At 38.9% G+C, this 20,676-nt stretch overlaps 2 protein-coding genes across 4 annotated transcripts in view; one reads left to right on the top strand and one right to left on the bottom strand.

Moving 5' to 3' along the window:
* NPHP3 (nephrocystin 3) overlaps positions 1-9,241 on the top strand; it is a 29,420-nt gene extending 20,179 nt beyond the window's left edge. Inside the window, exons 23-27 of one of the 2 annotated variants that reach the window (XM_075083393.1) lie at positions 789-916; positions 3,138-3,378; positions 5,346-5,471; positions 6,341-6,456; positions 6,683-9,241. In XM_075083393.1, the coding sequence (XP_074939494.1) occupies positions 789-916; positions 3,138-3,378; positions 5,346-5,471; positions 6,341-6,456; positions 6,683-6,863 (792 nt within the window). In that variant the 3' untranslated portion in view covers positions 6,864-9,241. Of the gene's footprint in view, positions 1-788; positions 917-2,638; positions 2,787-3,137; positions 3,379-5,345; positions 5,472-6,340; positions 6,457-6,682 lie in introns of those variants that run through there. The other variant, XR_012658993.1, reaches the window with a different exon arrangement.
* Positions 9,114-20,619, bottom strand: UBA5 (ubiquitin like modifier activating enzyme 5). 2 transcript variants are annotated; one of them, XM_075083396.1, is made up of 12 exons: positions 20,172-20,619; positions 18,519-18,564; positions 18,335-18,424; positions 17,055-17,164; positions 16,569-16,655; positions 15,829-15,913; positions 14,872-14,976; positions 14,567-14,694; positions 13,313-13,448; positions 12,785-12,860; positions 11,885-11,991; positions 9,114-11,374 (listed from the first exon to the last, which is right to left on the bottom strand). In XM_075083396.1, the coding sequence occupies exons 1-12, from the start codon at positions 20,315-20,317 to the stop codon at positions 11,291-11,293; spliced, it is 1,200 nt and encodes a 399-aa protein (XP_074939497.1). In that variant the 5' UTR covers positions 20,318-20,619; the 3' UTR covers positions 9,114-11,290. The 2 variants fall into 2 exon arrangements, with proteins under 2 accessions (XP_074939497.1, XP_074939498.1); XM_075083397.1 differs by having other exon boundaries at positions 18,340-18,424; positions 20,172-20,362.
* Between the last annotated feature and the right edge of the window lie 57 nt (positions 20,620-20,676).

Genomic DNA, 20,676 nt, shown 5'->3' with positions numbered 1-20,676 from the left:
GGATAATCACAGTAACATTAGGTGTTGTACTGAGTTTTTCTTTTTTTTTTTCTTCTTTCTTTCTTTTGTGACCTTCAGCTACAGAGTTCCTCTTGTCATTATTGAGCTAAGGGTTTGTTTGTCATGTGGTGCTAAGAGTTCAGTTAGTAACTCCAGAGCTCTAGTTGTAGCTCTGATGAAAGTACTGAAAAGCCATAAAAATGTTGCTATTTCCACAGTGCTTAAATACAAATGAATTTGGATCATGAAGATTTTGCCCATTTTTGTAATGAGTTCTGCTGTACAAATATTTTTATTAAGACTGTAAAGATCAAGAATAGGCCGAGTGTGTAAAAATGGCTGCAGTTCTTACTTGTCATTCACTTTACATGTACGCGTTAGCTTGGCAGCCCATTTTTACAAAGATCCGTGTAAACCCTTGACTAATACTTTATATGTATTTGTATTTGGCATTTAGGATAGGGGATTAACTTGATTTTAAGTTTTGAGCTTATAAACCCAGCTGGTTATTTGAACTGCAGAGTTAAGCAAATTAGCATGTATGACACAGGGAAAAAAGAGCTGTGTGACAGCACAGTAACTTAAATTTCCTGGAAGCATGCTTGGTGAAATTCACTGTTAGATTGTAAATAAGCAGAATGTCTATGTGCCATTTAGTTTGAAAACAGAACTTAGGTAGCATTATTGTGCTCCTTTGGCACCAAACTGAGTCTCTTGATTTTCTGTGTTCAGTTGTACACTTTAAATATAGTGGTGATTGGCTTACATTACCTTGTGCTTTGCTGTAGTGTGGCTTTGCTCTCCTGCGTCAAAGAGCACTGCAACTGGAAGAACTCACATTAGGCAAGGATACACCGGATAATGCACGAACCCTCAATGAGCTTGGAGTCCTCTATTACCTGCAGAATAATCTTGAGTAAGTTGTATTAATTATGACACATCCACTAAGCATTCTTATAGGTCTAAATGGAAGCAAAGCATTGAGAACTAGGATTAAATATAGACTCGTGATCAAATACTCATTATGGTGCCATCCCTGATTCATTCTACTGGATTTTGTTTACTGTGAAATTCACTTACCTTTTGTAGAGAGTATTTACTAAGTCAGTGCATTTCCTGCATTCAGAATCGATGTTCCACAGTTAAGTTAAACTAGCCTTCGTTGCAAATACCAATTCTGTCTGGAAACCTCTGCCACCTCTACTCAGCTTCACTATTTTGTGACCCTCCTTTGTAGTGTTCATCCTTGAATGGCAGGATTGTTGTTTTTCAGTGAAAAACACTCAAAATGACAGTATTAGAAGAAATCATGAGTTAAATATTCACTGTACTTGTAATCCTCAGGCTGTTACTCTGCTAGCCTTTTTAAGGGCAAAAAAGGACAAAGCAGAAAAAAGGTGTTCTAAAAGCAGATAAAGATAAGCAGAGGCATTGAAGAAGGAGAATAAAAGGCACAGAGCAGTTCTGATTGCATGGTTAGCCACTCTGCACATCAGCTTCTGGGCCAAAGCCACATCTGGGCTGAACCCACAGTAGTCTGAAACTGTGTGTTGTGAGGGAATTGTAAAATCACCTTAAATCCTACTCAGCTGAACTGAATCTTTTCAGAGAAGAAAGAAAGTGCAGAGTAAGTTCTGGGTGTATTCTTACGTTCTTCCTGTATCTGATGTTTATATTACCAGTAGTTGTTGGATAACTACAGAAGCGTATTGTAATTTAGGATCTGCAGACAGAATTTCTATTAAATACATGACGTTTTCAGTAAAGGAATTGATTTTTATCAGTTGTTGGAAATGGGGGCTTTTTTGTCAGTTTACCCTCATGAAGTCACGCCAAAGTGACTGATTATAGAGGAACAGTATTTATCCAATCTCATACAAGATAATTTTATATTCCACATTATTCATATGTAGTTCCTGACCAACACAACCCACTTTTAAAGTGACGGTATCTCCACTATTTCATAGGTAAGCAAAAGTATAAGCTTTGTTCTAGTTCATCCATTTTTTTTAAAGGACATCGTGTCTCTGTTCTGAATCAGCAAGTCCAAGACTGAATTTTTTGATCATTTGATGCAGTTAGAATGAAATCAATGGCAGAAGGGTTTGTCACTTCATTAGTTGTTATATATTATATCACACATCATCCTCTAGCCCTTACATAGAGTGAACACCTTTTGACACTTGTCGAAGAGCTCCAGAATTGAACCCACAGTTCTGTGTATAAATGGTCTTTTTTTTTTTTCTCTAATGCAAATTGGATTTTTCCAATTTACTAAGCTGGCCTCTTGGGAATAGTGTCACACAGAATTTGTGTGTATGTCAGGATGACAAACTGCCTGGTTATAATGGATGCTGCCAGTGTTATGTGGGGATCACCCATTGTTTGTGATAGAGGAACTGCTGTAAATCTGTAATGGAATAGTAGTATGCTACTCTAGTGAGATAAAAAATAGCCTTTTGATAGGGAAACACCTGAATGGTGGCATTACACAGAGTCTTTTCTACTTTGTCACTTCTAGACAGATTCTACTATGGGAATTTAGGTCATGACACATATAAAACCCATTCTAGCCTCTCCCCCTTTGGTATGAAAGCTGTCTGCTGAACCCTGTAATGTGTTTTGTTCTTTTTTAAAGTTACTTGAAAAATGCGTGGTGTGTTCTGAACCTTTACCTCTCATTCCACTACTGCTTTATCCATGGGAGTACATGACTGCTATGAGGAGTTGCCCAGGAGTCAGTAGAATGTTTTGAATAAGGAAGGACAACTTGCATGACTGAAGATGTTGGTTGAATTAAAGAAATGAGCAGCTGTTGGTGTAGTGTTATGTTTGATGAAATCTGCTAGACTGGCCTTTACAGGGGGGCTCCAAGTTTGCACAGGAATACATTAACTAGCCTGCTATCTACATTCTTATGGTTAGCCTGCAGGGCAAGACCATGTCTGGGGTGTATAGTTCCCACTGCGTAAATGAATTGCTGATCTGGCATTTGCTTATTCCAAGGAAAGTCCATTACCAGATGTCAGTATCTGTGCAGTTTGCAAAGCTGAGCTTGTTCTGTTTCAAAAACAGCCACTTGAGCCTGTACAGGTGTCACTGGCTTTAAAATATTGCTGAACGACTGTGTTCTGTAGGACAGCAGAGCTTTTCCTGAAGCGCTCCTTGGAAATGAGAGAGAGAGTCCTGGGACCTGACCACTCAGACTGCGCGCAGTCTTTGAACAACCTGGCAGCCTTGTACAATGAGAAGAAGCACTATGACAAGGCAGAGGAACTCTATGAAAAAGCTTTAGACATCAGGAGGAGAGCACTGGCTCCAGATCATCCCTCCTTGGCTTACACTGTGAAACACCTGGCAGTGCTATACAAAAAGATGGTAAGCACAAGCCTGTTACCTTTTCTCATCACGTAAATTAACTGTACAGCCTTGCATCGTTACAGTCTTCAGTCCAAAAGGAGCAGGGCATGGGAGTCTTGTCAGCTCTTGCTGTTCTACACACAGGCATAAAAGATGTAGTCAGCAGCCGTAGCCTGTTTCCAAAAGGCCCAGCAGCTTTTTCAAAACACACTTTACTTAAAGAAAAGCTATTTATGAATAATGTCTTCAGTGTCCTGCATGGTCAGTATTCACCGTGAAGATTTTCTGATTTGGTTAAAAGCTAGTGTCTTGGCTGCAGTGAGTGATGCTCTTCCCAGCTGTATTTGAGTTCTCCATTGTCTGCTGCGTGATATCTGCATACAAGAGTTTGGTCAGGTGTGTCTTAATAGAAAAATCATGTTTAAGAGTGTAGAAGTAGTTCTTTTTGCACAACGACCTTGAACTTTACAGTCAAATTGAGAGTAACTTGAAGGCTCATGAGGCAGATAGTACTTTACAAATAAACTGTCTGGCTCAGCCACCTCCAGCTTATGTTGACTCAGAGAAAGAGGAGAGTTATTCCCCTGTGAAATGCACTATGGGGAATGACATTAACAGTAGTATGAACTTCTGCATTTCATCATTTCAAAATATTTTATGAGTATTTGTGTTTGCAGGTGGTCGTTCTGACCATTTGGTATCAGTGTGGGAGTGATGTAAGGTTTCCAGCTGTTGAATCAAGATCAGATTTAGAGGATGACAAGATTTTTTTCCTTTTCTATTTTCACATTTTACTATTCTTCAAAGAGAAAAGAATCTTTGAAGATAATCCCTTGGAACAAATGCTCCTGTGTTTTTGCTCCGTAATTGTTACCTGCTATTATGTGCATGAAATTGTTTTGGGTCACATATGCTTTCTGCTTGCTTTAGCTTCTAATTTTCATGCTACTAGAAACTGAAGAGCACTCAATATTTGCATCAAAAAACTCTTTGCTAGTTTGAAGGAGCACAAATTAAAGCTGATGGTGAACTAGTGATGCAGGGAAGAGTGGAGGAAGAGAAGGGACAGCAATCAGGTGTAGAAAATTACAATTATTTATAAATATTAGTTCTAGATGAATTACTGATCATCTTCAAACCATGGCATGGTGAGGCTTTGAAAAAATAAGGAGAAAATTTGATTTGAATTTTGCAATTACAGTGAACTGTTATACAATGGACGTTTGCAGTATTTAACTTCTAATTGCTGTTAAATACTAGAATTCACGTTCTAATAATAGAAGCCTAAGCATACTTTGGAAGTACATCCAGTTAATGTGTGATCAGATTCAAATTTGGAGGAAAACAGATTTGCTGGAAAAATAATCTACAGTAAAACGAGCTGGAACATGAGAAGGGTATTTTAGAGAATCCACAGTCAAGAAGCCAAAGCCTCAGTATAGTGAATGGGAAACAACAGGGACTTGAAATGGCCTTGGACACTGGCTATTCCAAAGAAGATGGTGCGAGCACCACTTCAGGAAGGAGAAAAATGCTCAGAAGTTAAGATAGCTACCTTCTCATTCCTGTATCACCAGTAAAATTTAGGTCTTTTAGGCAAAAAATAAGCTCTGCTCTCATTTACAGCAGGATGAGGAAATACAAAAGGAGGAAATTATTTGGATAAGGGTACAACTGAAAATTCTTTCTAACAGCCTTCTCAGTGAGACACTTGTGGGGAAAAAATGAAATTAAAAAAAGAAATAAATAGACATAGCTGAGAAACACATTAACTGGGAGTTGAATATGCTCAGTATTTTGGAAAATTAGGTCCTAATAAATATTCATGATAAACAATCTGTACAGAATATAACTATGAATTAACCCAAGTTAAACCCTTGTTCTGGAAACAGCTACATCTTCTCCAAGGCTTTTTGTTTAAAATAGATTTTATTGTTACCATTTTGACACAAGACAACTGAATCATTTTTCCCTGTTATTCCTAGGGGAAACTTGACAAGGCTGTTCCTCTGTACGAACTAGCAGTTGAAATTCGACAGAAGTCATTTGGCCCAAAACACCCTAGTGTAGCAACTGCTTTGGTAAATCTGGCTGTGCTTTATTGTCAGATGGTAAGTTTTTTGTGTCTTTCGTGTTTATTATCCCTTAGGCTTTTTTATGACTTGTACCTAAATGATACCAAAGAAACCTGTTCACATTTGAAAGGGAAATGCCTTATAAGACTTGCAAATTCTTAGTTTCCATTTTAAAAATTGAAAGGTTATTTGGCAAGGAAAATGTACACAGGGAACATAATTGCTGTGACTGGCATTTCACAAGGATGCTTGGGCTAACACCCTTTAGATTATTAAAAACGCCCCCAAGCTTTGTAAGGCTAGAGCTAGAGTACAGCATTTTCAGTGATGTGACAGTTATCACAGTATGATGGAACACAGCTCCGCCGCTGACTCGGAGGGAAACACAATCCTTTGAAATTTATGAAAAGTCCCGGCCTTGATGAACTGCAACTCTGCATAATTAAAAATCTGAGGCTGTAGATGTTCCAGTCTACAGCCAGTATAAGATTCAAAGGAGGTGAAATCAACTTACCGAATTCCTTATTTAGCATCGATAGGAATGAGCTGTAGATTGTGTTCTTGTTTTCTGAATTTTGCAATCTGCATATCAGATTTTGAACAGGGATTAAACCTGACTCCGGTAAAATTAAATAGCAGTTGGTAACTCAAAACTTTCAGGACTGAGATTTTCAAAACTGCCTAGGAAGTCCAGACCCTAATTATTATAATATGAGTGGGAATTGTGTTTGCAAGTGCAATTCAATTATCATCCTCAGTCTGTCAACAGTATGAGGAACTCAAAACACCTTTTTGGTTAAAGATGCGTGACTTCACATCACATCTAGGATGTGTTGACGCTATATTGGAAAAAGAACAGCAAATATAATATACGTCTGTAACAAATGACTTTCTACTACCCAAAGAAAAAGCAGGTTGAAGCTTTACCTCTTTATGAACGTGCATTAAAGATCTATGAAGACAGTTTTGGTCACATGCACCCGCGTGTGGGGGAAACTCTGAAAAACTTGGCTGTGCTAAGGTAAGATTGTATGCTTTAGCCCTATAAAAGCAAATTACTATAAAAATTCCTGGCTGAAACAAAACATCCTGCACTTGAGTACTTATTAGGAAAGCAGAGAGCCTTAAGTACACTTTGATAGCATGGTGTTGCGTTTCAATCAAAATTAATTGAGAGACTTGGTTTTTTGCTCATTTCACCTTTGGTTTACTTGCTTGTTTCAACTTTGTTTTACTCTTCTCCAAAGCTATGAAGGGGGAGACTTTGAGAAGGCAGCTGAGCTTTACAAGAGAGCTATGGAAATAAAAGAAGCAGAGACTTTGTTGATAGGTGGAAAAGCAACTTCTCGACACTCCTTGAGTGGAGATACATTCAGCTTAAAAAGTGCATTATCACCAAACACTTTCCTGGAACATGGACAAAGGTGATACAAACCTGCTCAAAGAAAAGGCAGCCTCCATTGCTATTTTAAAACAGACATAATGTTATTAAGACAAATGTTTCTTCCTAGAATAACATACTATTTTGGGACCGACACCTGTCTTCATGAATGACAGGGAAACAAATGTTTAAGCTTGAAATGCTTCCATGTTCATGTTGCAGACTGTACGGTACGAAGTAAGCTTCTTTCATTGTATATAGATATGCATATTAGTTACTAGCTCAAGTTATAGCTAATACCAAAAATGTGGATTTGATATCTCTCAGCCTCAGTGTCAGGACTGTCACAAGTTAAACTGAACCAATTGTATATACTTTATCGTGTAGTTCTTATTTCTGTGTTGTAATAGCTGGGCTTCAAGGATTCGTGTACTCTTGTTTCATCGATCCTTCCTGCCTTCCTGCCTTTTCAGAAGCTTTTAAAGTTGTTCCTAAAGAGGGAGTGATTTTGAAAAAGTCAAAATACTGTTCTACCTAAAGTTTTACCTGCAGGGTGATTTCAGCTTTAAGCAAACTTACATTCCAGGGACTTGTGCAAAAATAATTGGTTTCCTTGGGAAGCTATTCTACCTAAACGTACCACCATCTACAGTTAAAGCTGTTGTCAGATTCAACTGTGTTCAGTAAAAATAGTTCCAGTGAGGAATCAGAATGGAGATGATTGTGACCTGATTCCCTATTAACCCTTTACCTTCACTATTTAATCTCATTGAATCCCTTAAAATACAAGAATGTTTTATTAGCTGGAAAAACGTAGTGAAGCAAAATAGTTTACCATCAGATAAAGAGATGTTAATCAAATCTACCTGCCTGTTGTATTTCTTAATACCCTAGTCATCTGGAAGAATCTGTTTGCACTGAATGAGAACAGACTTCATAAAGCCATGAATCAATTTATATACATACTAAAAAATGACTTTTTATAAAAATAGAATGTAAGTGAAAAATTGAAACCTCACTATAATGTTCCAGAGACAACTGATATAAAGATTTATTTGATCCAGTTTGAAAAATGCAAATGGCCTTTACCTCAAAGGGATACTTACCTTCCATAGTATTTTCCCCCTTTAAAGTAGAGTTAAATATAACCTATTTCAGCCCTTGTTCTGGTTAGAAGGAACTTACTGTTTTGGTAAGGTTGTAACTTGGCAAAAGAAACAGTATATACAACTGATAGAACAAAAACACAACGCAAATTTAGATTTAAGGTTATTATTTAGTTGGGAAAAAAATAGCTCTTGAAGGTATTACAAGACAGCAACAAGAGTTGACACTTTGTAATAGCTCTCTGGGTATTTTCCTCTTACTTCAGAAAATGGGGTTTTAATCAAAGCAAGAGTTTTTCCATTTTCCAGCCACCTTGAAAAGTTTTGAAAATTGGGAAGTTCTTTGCAGAATTATTACTGAGTGAAAGGAAAAACAAACCAGCCAAACAAAAAAAAAACCTAACCACAACCCACCCCAAAAACAAACTAAAAACCCCACAATCCCAAAACCTCAACCTCACCTTGTGTGTGTTTCTGTTGCCTACCCTTCTCAGACCTGGTAATTCCCTCCTCTAAAGTCAGCATTAGGAATTATCAGATGTCTGGTCACCTCTGTTCTGATTTTAACATGTATAAATGATGTCTCTGGCTCTCCTAAATAGTGTTCCTTAATGTTGCTAGCTAAAATAAGAAGCTATTTTCTAGATGCTCAGTAACTGGGGGAAGTCTGATATAACACTGATTTCCAGTTCTGAACTGTTACTATTGTTCCCGTGAGTGCAACATAGGTTGCAGGGTTGCTTTCAGGAGAAAAGTCAGTCCCTACAGAGTAGCAGATCCCACCTATCCAGGGTCCATTAGCAAAGGTGGTGAGGAACTGCTATGCTTACCCTGTCAACCCAAAGAGAACTTCTTACAGAAAGTAAAACAGGATCACAAGTAATAGCGGGGTGTCCTGCAATCCGCATGTTGGCCATAAGCTTCTGCAGCTAGAGTCATAGCGCTCTTAAGACAGTTGTTCATGTATTTGTAGTTGTACCTCATGGACATTTAAAAAAAAAAAGTAATTGATATATATGGTGTATGCCAAATAATTCTTTTATGTAGGAAAACTCCACCTCAAAACAGTGTCCCCAGTTTCAATGGAGATTTAATCATGCAGTCAGAATATCAACGTCTCAGTAACATTCATGATACACTGTAAAAACTGAAAGCTTCTTTTATAAGACTGCCAAATAAACAAAGCTGGACTAAACCATTGCAATATGCTTTAATTTGTTAGTTCATAACAAAAGAAGGCATACATTTTCCATTATGTTTTACAGTCGGAGTAGATTATACTTATAAATGTCTTTTTAATTAAAAATCCTTTAAGCTCCTTTTTTTTTTGATGCTGTTTATTTCTAAATAATTTTAACCATTGGCTCAATCATCTGAATGTATTTTCTAATTCTTTCAAATTCTTCTCATATATACAAGCTGCAAGTAACTTGAGAACCATTTTGCATACTCTGTAAGTGGGCTTACAAAAGCATATTTGTTGGCTCATAAAACTGTACATGAAGTAAAATGGTAAACAGTAGCGCCTTGTAAAGCTGTCAAACCTGTGCTAGCAGTCATACCGGCCAAATGGTTCAGGGTCAAGATTAACTGAGCTGTTGTAGAAACAAATCAAACCGTTTGCTGCAGGACCTCCAGAGCCAGGCGTGTGCCTCACTTCTATTGTTCCCAACAGAAAGGTAAAGTCGCAAAGAAACGTGAGTAACACTTAAACTGACACTTGGATCAAGCTACCGCAGACATAGTGACACAGATTAAAGTATGTACCTTTTTAATGATCTCACTGTTCTATTTCCCATCCCTTTTTACAGTTCGTTTGTAAAATCTGGTTTCTCCAAAACTGAACTCAGTCCAAAAAAAACCCACTTCCATTTTACCGTATGAGGCACCACACCCAAATACCACCCAAAAACCTCCCTCACTAGCTTCAGAGATTATTTTTATGTATATAATATAATCCAGTGTCAGCTGTGGAGGAAACAGATTTTGAAGTTTGTAATGGATGCTTAGAAATTAAACATTTTAAATTAAGTATTCATTCAGCTGCCAAAGAAGCAGTAGCACAATATTACTCTCTTTTTACATGTTGGTGGGATGCTGCTTCCACCATTACTATCTGGTTCTCTGTTGGCTGCATCATGCTGTGGATGGGGTTTTTTTTTGAACGGCCTAAGTTGGAAATATTTGTATTTTACCGCAAGTACATTCTTCTAAGGCAAATTAAATAATGATCAAGTTCTCGATCAGACACCGACAGTAGTTAAAATACTTGAAATGGCTACTTCCAGCTCTGGAGGGTACCGGCACTGCAGGCTGTGTGCACTTAAAGGTCAGTGTAAGGACACATGATAATTTACAAGGTAATATGACTGCACTAATGTTATTTACAAGACATACAATAGCACAGCTAGTCGACTGAAGAAACTTGCAACACTAAACGAAGTTTAGAGCATCTAATTTTAGAAGCTTTTCTATGCAAACTCAGATTAAGTATGTTCCTTAATAGGGCCCATACAATGGGGATGGATCAGAACTATAGCTAAATAAACAATAAAAATAATACTTATTTTTTAAAATAGACAAAATCTCCTGTTCTTTCCAATGTTGCTGGTAATTCTAACAGATTTTTTCATGTAAAGCATCTGTCAGCTGAAATAGTGACATGCTAACACCCAGACTGTTAGTATAGTTATCTACTAACAGAAGACTTCACCTCGTTGCAGCATACTCAAAGCATTACCAATCAAAACATATAGGCAGCTATTTAAGAACAAGCAGTAGTAAAACTTTGATAAAACCAGGGAAGTTTAAAAAAAAAAATCCATCCCAGAGATATTTAAGGCAGATGAAAAGGCTAAAATATTGTTTACTCAGAAAAAGCAGCCACAGCACAATCCATACCAAGAAGTGATGGAGACCAGAGAACAACTCGTAGCGGTGCCTGGAGAACGAGGAGCAGCAATGAGCGATGCACCATCATCTGCCCTTGACCTGTTCAATCCACTCCGGCAGATTTAACCTTTATTTGTCCTATACCATGTATTGTTCTCATTACATGATGTTACATATAATGTACTACACCTGCTTTTGTTAGTTTATCCATCTCCTTTTATTTTCTACTGAATATCTGGACACTAGCAATGCTGAGACATTAAAATTTACAGTAGCACAACACCCTATCGTAAAGATATGAATAGACAACAGAATATAAACAAAGTAAGTCTGTTTCTTTCCCGCCCCTGTAACAGTTCCATTTCATCAGAAATGTACAGATAAGCTCCAGTGGAGGTGGAAAAAAAAAAAGTCTGGTCTTTTCAAAGTCCAGTGTCAACCCAAACTCCTGAAAGTGGTACTTAGTATTTGTTTTGCTACATGTTTCTCATTTTGGCCATGAGTTCTTCTAGGCTTTCTTCAGACTCTGCTACTGTCTCCTCAGTTATCAAATTCTCTTCCTATTAGGAACAGGAAGAAAAAGTTGGTAACATAGCAAACCAAAAACCCCACACAAATGAGCTTTACTGATGATATACTACGCCATTTGCCTAGAGCCAAGCACTCAGTTGCAAGATTAGGCCTAAAATGATTATAAGCTTAAACTATAAACTATTCTGACAAGAGTTGGAATGTTCAGAGCTTTTACAAGAGAAAAACAGTAAAAATTAGTCACCAAAATACCAACTGACAAAATCACATTTGTTTTCCTTCCCCCTCCCCCCAAATACACTCATTCCATCACCTCCAAACGACATCCATGCTAGTGTCCCTATTACTTAAAGAACTATATGTCAGAGAAACAAAAACCTGGACCACAGAAGGCACTAATCGGATGCACTGAGGTACAGTTTCACTGGAATTGTTCAACATGGAATTTTATTCTAGGTTTAAAGGGTAACTAAACTGGCTGGTATTATAAATTCAATCTACAAGTATTTTAAAAAAATCATAAAGAATAAATACATTACCTTATTTGGGATAGTATATGCTACAGTAATTCCCTCAGGAAGCTCAGGTGCTGGGCCAGACGCAGCCTTCAGCTCATCTTCTGAAGTTTCTGATACTAATTCGATGCCTTTACATTAAAAAGAATCAAGAACGCCATTAAAAATTAGAAGAAAAAGTTCTTTAATCACTATGTTATCACAGTAAGAGTAAAATGGCAGCTACTTTCCCAAAACAGAAAAACTTTAAAAGCAGAAGGACCTTTGATTTCAACTACTTCATTCCATTATCAATATAAAATATTTTCCCTTTACAAGATATGAAATGGTTTTATCCAGGTAACTTCTGGACCCCTCTCCTATAGGGCTTCCTTGTCCTTACCATTTAAATCTTACTGTGAGGACACTTTTCCCAATGGTAAGCTAAGATTATTTTCTATATCATGTAATAAACAGAATGTAGATATCCATTCTTGGAATGGTTATAAAACACGCTTACCATTCCTTAAGACAATTCCTTCTAACTTAAAGCCCTTAGAGGACTATAAAAATCCATGGGATGCCTCAGCACAGTGGTTATGGAAGTGACAGGTGCTCTTTAGTTACATGTTTAAAAGGAACACACAGTGAATACATCTTCTCACACCTTCCATATCTTCAGACCACCTTCTGAGAAAGTTTTCTATTCAAATGGCAGTAACATTTGGAGCCTAAAACCTCCATGTTACACTAAAAGTACATCATCAAGTTGCGGTAACATTACTGTCAAAACCTGTGAAAAGGCGGCAGTAATTATGCAGTACAGGTTACAAGAACCAGGAACCCTAAGAAGTCCACGTACCCTACAGTGTGTTTACTCAAAACAGAGACTATAATTGAATCTCGGTACTGGGAAGATAATTTTGCCTCCAGTTGATTACTTACCCCAGTCGTTGTCTTCATGTACTATTTCTTCTTCCTGTTCAATTACTTCTTGTTTTGGTTGTGCAGCTTCTTTTTTCTGAAGGAGAAACATGAAAAGATAAAAAAAACATAATATATGTTTTATGTCCATTTTTCAACAACAGCAAAGAAGATCAAATCAAATATTCACCCTTCTTTTAATATTTAAGATATGCAGTCACCGTTTAGAACTTTGTTAGGCATAAAAAGGCAGAATACCTGCAAGTTAGAAAAAACCAAACCCATTAACGCTCAAAAATATGACTGCCAGGAAGGTTGAGCAATTTCTATCAAAGAAAATATTTTCTAACTGAATGCAAGCCATGCTGCCTACCCTTTGCTTTAAGATACCTCTAAGTACTGTATTTTTAGAAACACATGCAACCACCTGAAGACAAGGCTGCTGAAAATTGGAGTAGCAATGGAAGTTTTCTTTTACTACAGATCTGTAGCTTGCTTTGTTCTTAAGACTTTTAAGAAGGGGGGGAAAAAAACCCAAAACATTTTTACCTTATAATTTTCTTGCTGTTTTCTGCAATTTGGGTCACTACATTGTGGGTTTGGCTTCATAGACACAGTTGGAAAGAAATCTTGCATCGCATTGTAACCAAGATAGTAACTCACAGTACCAAAATTTAACAGGTATCTAGAAACACAGAGAAAGCAGGCCCTTATATATAGGTGCAAACCTAAAAATTCAGTTGCTCAATATAATGGAATAATTTTTTCCTCAAAGAACTTTTAGAATACACTTTTGCACTAGTGAACTTGTAAAGAGTTACTGTAATCGTTTTAAAGTAAGCTGTAGTCACCTGACAACAGCGTAACTGCATCAGCGTAGAACACAGTCCTCTTGTGGTGTAAGTGTGTGAGAACAAGTCAGCTACATACACAGAAAAAAAAAAATGTTTAGAATAGCATGTAAGAGGTTTTCTCCTGTGCCTGAATCCATTGCTTGAAACACTCAGGTGTCCTGCCTTACAACCAGAGAGTTTTCAAGAGCTAATCAGAACCAGGTTAATCATCTTTATTGTAGGGCCAGATTTGCAATGAAATAAAGATTTAAATTGAGCTGCAATGTTTGCATTCTACATGAAAGAAAAACGATTGTTGCCATGCAACTTTATATAATACCTCTCTCTGCACAGCTGAAAATGGAGCTTTGGTGTTTGTAGGCACACTTGCAAACAGTACTTTTATTCTTTCTAACTAGAAATTTTTGAGTAACTGTCAAAATAAAGCTAAGGCTAAAAATAGGCTAAATAACATCATGTTCTCAAAGATGCTTGTAAAACATAGTGCATCATTTTGAAAATGTCATACCGCTATTCATTTACCTCAAGTTTTTAGAATACAAACATTGCAAAAGAAATTATTTATTCTTTGTCCATGTATGAAATTGCAAAGACAAGTCAGCGCTGTAGCATTTTTTCTGTATAATTTAATGACATCAAATGGGAGCATGCTTAAATGCAGAACTAAGAAAAAGAATGCCCATCTGTGTATGCAGTGAGAGAAATTCTTATGAAAACTCTGACAACTTTTCTTACACCTGCAAAATTCTATTAAAAACAGGAGCTCCAAAGTGACCGAACATACCAGTGACTGAAGCAGTGCATATTTCAGCCCTGTCCAATGACGCCACTACCTTTAGGAAACAGGCCACATGCACACAAAGAACCACATCCATCATTATGGAATGTTCCTTCACGTTTCTTTCTCTTCTTGTGCTGTACATTGAATAGCAACAACTCAGCCACTTACTTCAGAACGTTTTGTACGAGAATCCCTGCCACAACAGCCATAGTTGTAGGAAGACTGGCTGCACAAACTCCTTCTCGTTTTAATGTTTTCTCATCAATATTTGCAGCGACTACAAGTGGAGGAGCACACTGAGGGGAAACAGAGAAATTAAGTTTAAAAAAAGTATTAAAAAAACCCCACAGGTCACACAAAATTTTAAGCTACTCCCTCAGCTGTGCCAGGATCACATTCACTAGCCAGCTAATCTTCATATTCCCAGTCTAGCTTTAAAAGACAAACGAGCAATTCAGCAGAGCACTGCATACCGCAAAACAAGCAGATTCACCAGGTATGATCAGCTGTATATGTCCTGACACTGCGTTTTCACTCACTCCAGATTCCATCCAGATTTGTCCAAGTTCATTGCAGGCCTTATGAACACAGAAACACACACACATTAGCACTGCAGAAGTTCAATAAAAAAAAAAAACCACAACCCAAACCGTTGTAAATTGAGAGTGATTAAACACATTGATCTTCCTGCTTTAAGACAAAAACACTACGATGAGAAAAAGGAACATGAAAAGGTAGAATAAGAATTGTTTATTGAAGGGCAAATCAAAGGACAAATTAAAGTCGTCCTCCTGAAGCCAGTCCTCTGTGCTTTCCTGAGGACCTGAGATCTTTTAACAACTACAGGCATTAGTGATCCAGTTACTAGCGTGCTACAGAATCTAATTGCGCAAACTACTTACAGAGGCATGGATACAGTGTATCTCTGTACCTTCGGTGCACGCAATTTATGGATCAAGTTAGCTGAAGGATAATAGAAAACACACGTTTGGCCTATAACCTGCAAAGGCTGCTGCTATAAAGAAAATGTTTGATTAGGTACACAGCCTTAAGACATTTTTAGTATACAAAAAGTCATATGAAGTATACAATTAGCTATACACAGCCTGTAAAGAGTTTGTAAGACTAAGGCTTTGATAATACCTTTATATAAACAGGATCATTTGGAAAGACACACACGGCTTACAACACTTAATTCCTTTACTAACCATTAGCTGCTAGTAAGTTAGAAGTCTACAGTTATATTCATACACATAAAATTTGTTTTATAAGAACTGGGTAAAAGCTCAGATTCTGTTTCCTTAAACCAAGGAGGAAATTTCTTAGAAGATTCCTGACAAGTTCCTGTCTTTTCTCTGGTTGCCACAATTCCAAACATTATTTATAGGAGAAAACAGGCTTCCAAACGCTCACGCCTCCAATGGCCTTACCGTGTTAATAGCCATGCGAGCTTCAAAGTTGTCCACGCAGCTTAGAATGAGATCGACAGGCTTCCCTTCCTCCAGCGCACCGTTACTGAAATGAGTATCAGAAGTTTGCATGAAATTGCTGGCAGAACAATACACCAACATGGCAATGAACATGCTGCTTCAGAGTACAGAAGCACATGGGAAGTGTATTTCTAACAAAACTTGTGCAAATGCAGAACAGGATACAACTAGCATCTTAGATCTACAGTAGAAACAGCAGCATGCTGAAGCTGGGATTTAAATATGTGGGCATTTTGGATTAAAAGAAGTTTTATATAGTATACCCTCACAGTACAAAGTATTGGAGTGTTGTATCTTTGTACAACATAACTGCACACGGGTAAAGTTATTTCAGAATTCTCTGTGAGATCCACTGGTAACTATTCTCTTTCTTCATTCTATAAAGTATACCGGAAACTACTCCAGAGCAGTCAAAATATGGTCTGATCTGTTTTCTGTAATAGGAGAAGCCTATAAGACCTGCAGCTTTGGTTGCAAATCTAAAGATGCACTAATATAAAATATAACTATGTAACAGTAGAAATAAATGCCAACTCTAGAGAAAAGGTCTAGGCAGAAATGTCTTCATATATACGTATTTTCCACAGGTTTTCAATTGGAAGTCATTAAATTGAAAAAAAATAAAATAAATGTGAGGCTGTATTTAAAGCCACACAGCAGCAGAAGGTGAGAGATTTTACCTTATTCTATCCATGAAATGTTCAAAGTTGTCCAGTGTCGTGATGTTGTAGTTATGTACTTCAAACTGAACATCAGGATTAATATTCCTTATGGAGGAAATAATACAAGTCGATGTCAATAAATACAATGATGACTTCCATTCTGTTCTGTAACTTCACAAGTGTTGCTACAGTCTTAAGCTTCCAGTCTGAAGCCTAGGATACACCCACATTTGTCAAAAATGGACAGATGAGATAAGAAAAATCACAACATATTGAAGTGGTATAGCTTATACCAAACTTAGCTATACTTAAAAAGTAGACTTACATTAAAGTTTTGGCCAGTACAAAAATGTCTTTGAAGTATCAATCATTCCCACAACTCTTTTATACTCAAATTTCCAAATTAGATCATGCTACTTTACAAGTGATTAAGAATGAAACACCAGGGTTCTGGAGCTGCACCCTGGGTAAATACATTTTGATAGCCACATCTCTAAGTTATACCTCAAAGTATGCTCTGCTGCTTGCACTTTACTTAATCCAGCTTGATGAGGTTGGAAGAAGAGCCTGTTCATGTTTGCCAATTCCACTTTGTCGTAATCAAACAGAAGCAGCTATAATAAAGATTGTATTAACATATGTGAATCTCCAAAGACTCTGCAACCCGAGCACTATGGCAAGGCATTTTAAACAACAAAACTTATTCTAAAACCAAAAACAAACCCACCCCAGCCCAACACCCTCCCATCCCCAGAGTCCCATTCAGTTCACGTACAACAGTTACCAACATTGTAAGTACATGACGTAATTCTAACTGCCATTCACCAGGAACTGATTTGTTAAGTCACGAAACCCAGTCTTAATAAAAAGCAATCTCTTCATTTGATCTAAACTAAGAATATCCAATATATTATCTACATGAACACTATCAACTCTATTGTCACATTCCTACTCGCTGTTATGGCATGACCTAGAAACGTGTAACTTCTTTACTTGACTTGGCATGTAGTTCCTCAAAAACAATTCACTTAAAATACCTCTATAATACATGCACACGTTGATTATTATAAATTCTGAATCCACTGTCCAATGTCCTTTTCTATGCCCAAGATGCTGGTCTTCAGGAAATGCTCCCTCAGAGGAAGAGGGAATAAACTTTGCAATTAAAAATTGCATCACCTCTGTATTAAGAAACTTCTTAAAGTTCCAAGAGTAAACGGTCAGGCTTTGCCTGGAAATACAAATATCTAAGCCATTCCCCAAATTCTCCTTTAAAGAAAAATCCTGTTCTATTAACACTGGAGGTTCTTATGTAAATACACATCAAATTATTTTTAGCTGCTGCTAGATTTTTAGCTCTAAGTCTGCCTCATGACGAACTAATGTTTGTGATAAAAATGTTTGACATCTACCACATTTCAATCTCATTAATATCAACTTGCTCTCATAACATAAGACTTATTCTTCTATGCAAGTTAACCCCTCCTTTTTCTTCATTTTGTTTTCATTTACAATAATCCAGTAAGAAGGTTAGACAGATGGGCTCATATAAGAGCACGGAGAAGACAAGCATCCATACAAGAATCAGCCACATGAGACAGGATTAAGCCCTAAGTACATCAATTTTACCAGCGTAAGAAAAATACAGACTCTTCATTTGTGATGTTTACGCAAGTGCTGTCCTTGAGATCCTTCTTTTTTATTTGGGCAAAACCAACTGAGTGAAATAAAATCTAACTCTTCATGAAGATGACCATAAAGAAGTAGAAGAAAACTCTCATTACCTTACCAATGCCACACCTTGTCAGCATCTCAGCAGTCACGCTGCCAACTCCGCCTACACCTACTATTGCAACTGTAAAGGTACGGATTTTCTGGAGAAAGAAATTAAAAATACAGATCAGAATATCAAAAGCAGTCCTCACAGGGAAAAAATGCAAGGCTGTTTTAACGCAGATTGAATCCTACCTCATAGTCTCTGACAATTCCCATTCTTTTTAACGCCATCAAGCGACTACAAAGAAAAACAATGTTATACAGAAAATGCTCTCTACATTTCTAACAGCAATTTTGTTTTTCAGATATTTAAAGTAATTTTTGCTTTAAAAATAACCTCAACCAAGCACCAAACTCAAGCCTGCTGTTTTCACTGCAGTTGTGATTGCCAGCTAGATACAGTCTAAATGAGATAGCAGATGCTAGAGATACAACAGCAAGAGAGTACTAACCCTGAACAAATTCACATACTTATTCAGTTTGTATGAGTAACACCACTGAAATCAGGAGGACCCATATCTTTTTTCGTAAATGAAGTCCTGACTCACAGGATGAAAGCCTACACTTTTTTCTGTAACAAACCATACAGCAGCAGGCCACTTAAGACTGTTCCGTTTTGTGATCAATTTGATTAGGTTAACTCCAACATAACATTTAAAATATCAGGTTGTGAGGATAACAGAAAGTTTTTTAAGGTTATTTTTTATCCTGCTATTGCATTTTTTGATTGAAAGTATCAATGAAAGTACAAGTATTAACTTGTATTAAAGGAATTCAACCTGACAAAAAAACAATGCATCATATTTGCAGAAGGGCTGAGCATTAGACGGGGTCCCAGATGCTCAAGGCTTCATTAAACCAAACTCTAAAATAGGTAAGTTAGAGGAATAAGACTTCAAGTAATACCACCACCTGTCCCATTTATCATCAACTTCGCTGAAAAACTCAGTCTCCTCTATCTCTCCCTGTACTATAAAACACAATAATACAAAATAAACCTAATGTATACACCTGCTGGCCTTAGTCAGGTAGGAAATGTGAGAGCATCTCTCCCCTCCTTCCCCCAGAGCACCGGCCTTCAGCACTGCCCTGACAGCCTCCTTAGCACACTGAGCCCCATCCCTTGGGCCCCTGCCTGCCTGAGCCCACCTCCACATGACTTTTCACCTTTACCCAGACCCATAGTTCATAGAATCATAGAATCATAAAGGTTGGAAAAGATCTCTAGGATCACCAAGCCCAACTATCAACCCAACACCACTGTACCTCCTAAATCATGTCCCAAAGTGCCACATCTACACGTTTTTCGAACGCCTCCAAGGATGGTGACTCCACCACCTCTCTGGGCAGCCTCTTCCTGTGCCTGACCACTCTTTCAGGAAAGAACTTTTTCCTAATACCCAATCTAAAACTCCCCTGATGCAACCTGAGGCCATTTCCTCTCATCCTCTCGCTAGTAACTTGGGAGAAGAGACCAACACCCACCTCGCTACAACCTCCTTTCAGGTAATTGTAGAGAGCGATAAGGTCTCCCCTCAGCCTCCTCTTCTCCAGACTAAACGACCCCAGCTCCCTCAGCCGCTCCTCATAAGACTTGTTCTCCAGACCCTTCACCAGCTTCATTGCCCTTCTCTGGACACGCTCCAGCACCTCAATGTCCCTCTTGACGTGGGTTCCACCCCACGGCCTGAGACCCCACAGCTCCCCCTCCCTCTTCCCCCCCCCCCCCACTGACTCAGCCTCTGGGCCCCCCCTCCCCGTGCCTCAGTCCCGGGCTCTCCCCGCAACCCACCCGCCGCAGGCGCTGCCTCCCCGCCCCATAGCGCGCCTCGCCCCCGGCCGCACCTGTAGGGGTTGGAGTCCGTCACCTCCGGGCTCATGGTCTCGATGCGGGCCCGCGGCGCCTGCCGCCCGCCCTTCTCCCGGGCCAGCTCCTCCTCCAGCTCCCGCACACGCCGCTGCAGCCGCTCCAGCTGTCCGGGTTCCGCCATGGCAGCCCCGCCGGCACCGCAGCGACACGTCTCCCCGTCTGAGGGAGCTTCCGGGAGCGGCAGGCAGCGCCGTCCCCGGCTCGCGACGACACTTCAGGCAGCGTTCCCATGCCGGGCTGGGCGGCGGGGCGGGGGCGCTGCTGCCGCCCGGCGGCGGGCAACGAGCGAGCTCTGGCAATGACTGAGGGCAGGTGTCAGCCGCGGCGGTTACCGCCTCCCGGGAGCCGCTTTCTTCCAGGAGAAGACACCCAGCTCCGAGAGCCCCGGCGCCGGGGACCGCTTTCCTTGACGGACCAAGCCTCCTCCGGTTGCCGTGGCGACGTCAGGCGGGGCGGGGTATTCCGTCAGTAGCGTAGCGG

The sequence above is a fragment of the Phalacrocorax aristotelis genome, chromosome 2, assembly GCF_949628215.1.
Source record: "Phalacrocorax aristotelis chromosome 2, bGulAri2.1, whole genome shotgun sequence".
In the NCBI taxonomy this organism is placed as follows: domain Eukaryota; kingdom Metazoa; phylum Chordata; class Aves; order Suliformes; family Phalacrocoracidae; genus Phalacrocorax; species Phalacrocorax aristotelis.
The sequence above is the reverse complement of the archived record's forward strand: the minus strand, read 5'-3'. Positions and strand labels throughout refer to the sequence as shown.

Bases quoted from the DNA above. Each gene is read 5' to 3' on its own strand.
- UBA5 (XM_075083396.1), bottom strand. From the start codon at position 20,317: ATGGCGGAACCCGGACAGCTGGAGCGGCTGCAGCGGCGTGTGCGGGAG. The intron at 12,861-13,312 runs GTAAAAATGTTT...TTTCTCCTTCAG, and splicing joins AACAGCAAGAAAATTATAAG to AAAAAAGAAGCTGCACAACC. The intron at 11,992-12,784 runs GTAAGTAATCAA...TTTAATGTAAAG, and splicing joins ACATGAAGACAACGACTGGG to GCATCGAATTAGTATCAGAA.